The sequence below is a fragment of the Notothenia coriiceps genome, unplaced genomic scaffold, assembly GCF_000735185.1.
Source record: "Notothenia coriiceps isolate Sejong01 unplaced genomic scaffold, NC01 NC01_scaffold00023586, whole genome shotgun sequence".
Classification (NCBI taxonomy): domain Eukaryota; kingdom Metazoa; phylum Chordata; class Actinopteri; order Perciformes; family Nototheniidae; genus Notothenia; species Notothenia coriiceps.
The window spans coordinates 197,088-204,462 of NW_011356287.1; the positions used below are offsets into that span (position 1 = coordinate 197,088).

General features: G+C 45.9%; 1 protein-coding gene across 1 annotated transcript in view; it reads left to right on the forward strand.

Annotated features, from left to right (window-relative positions):
• Positions 1-673, forward strand: part of LOC104954655 (sentrin-specific protease 6-like) — a 7,300-nt gene extending 6,627 nt beyond the window's left edge. Inside the window, exon 8 of the mRNA XM_010781824.1 lies at positions 396-673. Within this exon, the coding sequence (XP_010780126.1) occupies positions 396-673 (278 nt within the window). The remainder of the gene's footprint in view (positions 1-395) is intronic.
• Positions 674-7,375: the final 6,702 nt, after the last annotated feature.

Consider the following 7,375-nt stretch of genomic DNA (forward strand, 5'->3'; position numbering starts at 1 on the left):
AAACACTCCAGCCATCGTTTCCCTGTCCCCCAAAAAAGTCAAAAAATCACCAGCCTCGAACGACTACCGCCAGTTACACTCACTTCCATCATAATGAAGTGCTTTGACGGTTAGTCAAAACTTCATCACCTCCTCGCCTCCCTGACTCTCTGGAACCCCTGCAGTTTTGGCCCTACAGGCAAACATGGTCAACAGAACGACAGCCAATAGCCCTCACCATCCAACTGCCCTCTCACACCTGGACCAGAGAACACTATAACTGTGAAATGCTGTTCATTGATTACAGTTCAGCCTTCAAATTCACCATTGTGCCTTCAAAAGCTGGTCATCAAGCTCAGAGACCTCGGGCCTCAACAGCGCCCTCTGACTGGATCCTGAACTTCCTGAACGCGCAGACCCCAGCAGTGTGGGGTGCGGAAACATCACATTCACTGATACTCAATACGAGCCCTTAAGGCTGATGCTCAGCCTCTCCTCTACTCCTAATTCACAACACAACTGGCGTGGCCACAAAAACAGCTCCAACACCATTGTGAAGTTTCGGCTGACGACACGACCGTCATCGCGGCAGATCACCGACGGGCACGAGACGCTTACAGAAAGGAAGGTCGAAACCCACATCTTGCTGCAGGATAACCAACTCCATCTCACGTCAGCAAAACCAAGGAGCTGATTGTGGACTACAGAACAGCAAGAGAGGGACACGGACACATCGCCATCAAATGGGACTACGGTGGGAGAGCAGTCAGCTTCAAGGTTCCTCGGTGTCCACATCACTGAGGACCGAATCGACCTTCACACTACACATCACAAAAGCTTGACAGCGGCTCTTTTGCAGGCTGCAGAGGTTCCACATGGACCAGGATACTCTGCAACTTCTACAGGTGCAATAAACGGAGACTGGTGCATCACGGCCTGTAGGAGTGCACTGCTTCATCGTAAGGTTTACAGGAGGGTGGTAATATAAACAGAAAACTCAGGACGGTAGGGGTGTAACGGTTCACCAAACATTTTGGTTTCTGTACGTACGTCGGTTTTTAAGGTCACGTTCCGGTACGTTTTCGGTACAGCAGAAAAATTATCACAAAAATGAAATATTTTTTGGGGGTTTTTAATTATTATTAAACTGTTGAATAATGTATTCACTCAAATAAAATACAAAATATTATAATAAAACAAACATTAAGGTGCAGCATTTTTCGATGAACTGAAATAATCTTGTACTTTAACTGTATAGTACTAGTACCAACTAAGTAGCCCAGCCTTGACATTACGGACTTGCCTGCCTGTCATTGTATTTTCATGTTTTTTTAATAAAAAATATAACTTCTCCACATTAATAACAATAATAGATAAATTCGATTTATAAAGCACCTTTTCATTGCCTCACAGCCAATTCCCCAAAGTGCTACATGAGGCATAACTAAAAACAAACAAAATAAACAAAAGTTTAATCAAACAGCTTTTTAAAAAGAAAAGGTTTTTAAGTTAAGGCCTTTCTTGAAGGCATCAGCGTCTGTGGAGTCCTCAGGTGGTCTGGGAAGGGAATTCCACAGACGAGGGAGCAGCTGCACAGAAAGCCTGAGTCCCCCATTGGTGCGGAGTTTGGTCCTAGGGGCGAAGCCGATGGTCCAGTTTGGAGCGAGGTTGCGGTGGAGGTTGAGATGGGAGAATTTTTCCTTCAGGTATGGAGAAGCCCGGTTCCGGTGGATCATTGATGGGTCATAGTGCGATCTTGTAATTCGATCCTGAATGAGACAGGAAGCAGTGGGAGGGAATGAACGACGGGTGTGATGTGGGTTGTACTTTTCCTCATCCTCATCAGGAAATCCTAGCGCGCACTCGTTCTGTACATATTCGCGCAGCTTCTGAAGCTCCCCAGCTAGGAGTCCCGATGAGGAGAGCGTTGAAGTAAGCAAGCCTTGAGGGAGACGAAGGCCATGGACCAGTTGTTCTGCATCTGACAGGAACGTGTGCACGAGTTTTGCAATGTTCCGAGGGTTGGTAGAAAGGGAGGTTTTTGCACAGGTGTTTGGATGTGGGTGTCAAGAGGTTAGATGTCTATCAAATCTAACACCCAGGTTGGTAACTGCTGTGGAGAGGGGTATCGTTTAGTCCAGAAAAGGTAATGTGGGTTATGGGGGATGACTGGACCCCTGGTTTGGTGTGCCAACCAAAATCAGCTCTGTTTTAGAGCTATTTAGTTGCAGAATTTTCTTCGCATCCAGCGCCCTTTATCTCCTCAATGCAGGTGTTAAGGGATGTTGAGGGAGCCGGTGACGATGATGGTGAGCAGTGAGGAAGCATGTGGGATAAGAGTCTGGATCTTTTATATACTACTGCGCGTGTCATCAGCGTAGCATATGGAATGATATTCCATGCTTGACACGGCCAACGGGTAAGAGTGTACAGTGAACAGAGTGGGCCCAAAGGACCGACCTTGAGGGATCACCACAGGGTGATAGGGTTGTCTGGGACATCGCACCTCCCAGGAGACTACTCTGTTCTTCCAGACAGGTAGGATGGAACCAGCTCAGGCGGAGTCAGAGAGTCCGATCGTTGTTTCGAGGGCTGAAGGAGGAGGTTACCTGGTTCGACAGTGTTGAATGCTGCAGTCAGATCCAGGAGGATGAGGAGGCAGGGGAATCCAATATCAGCCCGCCATCAGCAGGTCGTTTGTGACCCTGGACCAAGAAGCGTTTCAGTGCTGTGGGCGGAACGGAAACCGGACTGGAATTTTCAAAGAGGCGGTTTTAATGTAGAGGTCTTGGAGCTGTGCGGCAACTCTTTCCCAGCACTTGGTGGAAATGGGAGGTTTGGAGATGGGCCTGTAGTGGCGCAGGATTCTGGGTCTAGGGTGGGTTTTCTTTGAGAAGGGGTCTGATGACGGCAGTTTTAGAGCCAATTGGAACATGACCAGCTTGAGGGAGCTGGTGATGACGTAGGGTGATCATGGACTTATAGCCGAGATGTTTGATTTGACAAGGGCTGTGGCGGTAGAGGGCGTAGTGTGCAGGTGGAGGGTCTTCATCTTGCAGATGAATGTTCCTCAACCTTTGCTGAGAGAATCTCCGTGAAGCAGCAGAGCGGTTGGAAAATCCCATGCTGTGGGTTAAACAAGCTAGGGGACAGAACACCAGCGCAAGGGGTGGAGAGAAGAGAGCGAATAGTTTGGCAACTTTTGTCCTGAGCAGTAACAAAATTATTGCACTGCTCTTCTGTAGTTGTCGAATGTGTGAGGGAGTTTTGGCTTTGAGGAAGACATGATCAACATAGAAGAAATACTGCTTGATGTTTCCAGGACTTTTAACTGATGTGTCGAGTAGAAATTGTGACCACTGCTTTTTTTTGGTGACTTCGAGTAGGTTTTTTCGATGTCCCTGAATAGGTAATCTGTGAAAATGAGTTCCAGATCGTGCGAGACCGCCCTCGAGTACAGCCCAGCTGCCTCCATGCCTACGCAAACTCTAAGTGATACCCAGGGGCTGAGCGGCGAGAAGCTGACTGTTCAGTGAATTTCAGGGGGCGTGGAGATCCAGGACAGTAACTCAGCGCGTTTTGTTTGTAGTATTCCACTGATTTCACTGACTCGTAGTGACAGTGCAGAAGGGGGGATTTGCCTGGCAGGTCCAAAGTCATGATGTCTGTGTCCTGACGTGTTTTAAATTTCTGAATAAATTTTCACGTCTTGGGCTTGATGTGGTCAGACAATTTGAACTCCATTGAAACAACCTTGTGATCCGGCACTCCCAGATCGTACACCCAACAGATTTGTGGATGGGGGACCGATCAGTGATAACCAGGTCAAGCATGTGCCTCCTGTGTGTGTGGGGACATCAACATGCTGTTTGAAGTTGAGAACATCCAGTAGTTGCAAGAGTCAGCTGCAGGTTGGCGGGAGGGGGGTGTCCAACATGGATTTCAAATCCCCAAGTATGAAGTATTTGCAGACGCGGTACAGACTGAGAGAGAACAGTTCATTATATCTCTGAGATGAAGGCGTGGGTTTGGTTTGCGGTGGCGGTAGATGAAGAATACCTGTCATGGGGAAAGGGGGTTTGGCATTTGAATGCGAGGCATGTCAAAAAGGATACGTCAGGAAGAGAACCAGGGGGTCAGTTTCAAGTCACTGCGGTGTATTACGGCTAAGCCTCCACCGCCGACCAGTGCGGCGGGCTTTCTCCAGCTAATTATAGCCAGGAGGACAGGTTTCATTTAGAACTGAAAAGGCCTCCTGGCTGATGCCAGGTCTCAGTAACGGCACCATTAAATCAATCCACTATCTAGGATGTGGATCATGTATCTGAGACATGATTTATTAGGAGGGGATTTGTGTGTTAAATAGTATCATTTGAGCGCTTCGATGAACGGTGCTAATGGAGAGGATAGAAGTAGGGGCTGAATCAACTCCATGGTTTTTCCTGTCCCGCTTGGTGTGGGTCTCGCGGTCGTTTCCAGAGCCTACTATCTTGTTCCATGCGAGCCGGCGTGTATTATGATGACGTGAAAATCGTGCGACACGTGTGCTCAGCTGACCAGCCAGTGACTGGAATGGAGTCTCCATGACTGGGGAACTTAAACAAACTCTACGGGAGCTTCTGTGGATATACGGCTTCGGCGTAGAATTCCAAGCTCCCTTAAGTGCTGAGATACATGGTTGGAGTATCGTAAGTGTCCTTAACTCGAGCAGCTGCGTGATGGCAGTACTTTGCATCATGCCGGTCCGGGACAGATGCAGAAGTTGGTACTGTTTGTGTTCGGCCACGGACCTGCCAGACCAGAGATGGGAAAGAGCCCAGAAACACAGAAGATCCACAGCATGGCAGATGATCGAGCTGGGGTGAGAAAGTTGAGCTGGAAATTGTTGTGGTATGGTAGAACGTTAGCAGCTCGTCCAGTCTGACAGGGGACTTTGCAGGAAAGGGATTAAGTTGTCCCTGGGTATAGTTGGTATACAGCCATCCATATACATCCGTGCAAAAACAAAAGAAAAGAAGTAGAGATCCTTCTAAAAAATAAAAATAATAGGCCTACGTAGGGAGAAGCGGCAACAGACCCGTGCCAGCGTCCTCTCTCCCTCTCGATCATGTCTAAACGTGAGGAAATATTGTCCCAAGATCTCCGCTATTCTGGCATGCTTGCCGAAGGGCAGATCTGCTGCACTAACAATGTTCCTGTGTGGAGAAAAAAACACCTCTCGTAGGCGACAGAATAGGCAATAGGAGCCAGGTAGGGCTTTTGCTAACATGGCAGTGAAACTGACAACCCGAACTTTCTTGCGGTGGTGGAGGCTTAAATGCTAGTGGGAGTTGGGTTTGCAGTTCAGTCATTTTTCTTTTGGTACGGCTGATATTCACGTTCCGGGTGATGCCTTTTCAAATGACGTGTGCAACTTTGATGTATTGCCAGCCGCGCTAACAATTTTAGTTATGAAACATGCTGACAAACAGCTTTGTTCGCTCACCTGTCTTTGTCCGTCAATCCTTGTACGTAACTGCGAAAGTCAAAATGTTCCTCAAACCGGGAGACTTCAATGACTGATGTGAGGATTTTCCTAGCTCAAACTTATCTGCGATTCCGCCATTTCGACAGTTCCTCCAAAACAACTGACCTAAATTTGAACGCAATCCCTGTGACCAGCTCTCATAGTATGCCTCTTTGTCCAATTAAATGACGTTGGTCGCTTCTAAATACGCGTTAAATTACCAAAAACACTGAACGCTTGCGTTCCTGACCCCCGCCCGACATGGCTACAGCTACTCGAACGCGTGACACAGCAATCTGAGATTACTGTCCAAAACGTTTTTTCACATTCTGCGAATTTTTTACCGTTTAACGTTATATTCGTTAGGTACATTTCGGTACACACGTGTACCGAACGAAAGGGCAATACCTGAATTATCTTTCGTACGAATACGTATACCACACCCCTACAGACGAAGCTGCCATCCATGTAGACCTCTAGCTCCGCAGCGGCTTTCAGGAAGAAAGCGTCAGGATACAAAAACCCCCATCACCCCAGCCACCCAAAACTGTTCGTCTGCTGCCGTCTGGCAGGCCGTTACCGCAGCATCCGGCACTATAACCAGAAACCCAGACTCAGGGACAGTTTCATCCCACAGGCAATAAGACTGCTAAACAACTGAACTGTTGACCAAAAGACATCTTGCTAAACACCTGAACTGTTGAAACAATATCCATTAACATTCATCTGCACTTAGAAATTATTTGATCTTTTATCTAATATATCAGTATCTAATAACTTGCCATCGTAGACTGTCTCATTGCCCTAGGTTTCACCTTTTTTAAACCTATTTTTTGGTAATTTACTATTTACTTGCACTATATTTCTCTGTTTTATCTGTTTTATGTGTTGCACTGTTGGAGGAGCCTGTGACCTAAGATTTTCATCGTCATGACACTGTAGCTATGTTCGTATGACAAAATAAAAACCTTGAACCTTGAACCTTGAAGTTTGGTACATTCTGATTGGCGTACACGGAAATCATTACCGCGAACGTGGATAACAATCAAACTGTGTTTAACTAAAATCCCAATGAGATAAATCTCTTATAGAGGCTAAACTTGGCTCATAGATGTGACGTGTATCAATAATGAAGTCCAAACCAAAGTTAAAGATTTATGGATATCATACAGTACAGAAGATATCAGAGCTTAGCTCTCCCTCATTGTCATGCCGCAAGCCCCCACATACAACAGGTGCCCTAGATACCATAAACCACACCCATGTGACAATTACCAAAGTGTGTGGTGTCAACAAATAATGATTATAACAAAACAATAAACACAGGCTAACTGAGCATTTTGGCTCCTACATTAGGTGGACAAATACTGACTTTGACTGCCATGACATTGCCTGGCCTATTTTTGTATAACCAGTGGTAAATGATTGTGTGTATTTAAAGTTACCTAGTATCCTCATATGTTAATGTCTTACAAGGAAATAGACTGCCATAAAGATAGGAATGCTGATAGGAAGTCTCATTTATGTCTGCCAAGTGCCTAAACATTCCTTAACGAGGACCACACTGAACATGATAGAAATATACTGCAGTGTCTTATTCTTTTGGTTTTATAAAACTTTTAATGACAAATTACTATCTTTTGATTATCTTATTATAATGTGTGAATTGGCCTTTTTTACACGTAACAACACACATATAGAGGAACTTTATGCTTTCATCCTTTGTGCTCCAGACACGTATTAGCACATGTATAGCATTTGGAAATGGTCATGGACCCTAAAAATGCATTGCAAACTGATAAGACAAATCAGAGGTTGTTTTCACTATTACAACATCTCATCACAGTTTTGATGAGTCCAACCATTTTCAGACTTAAGCATCGACAAGGC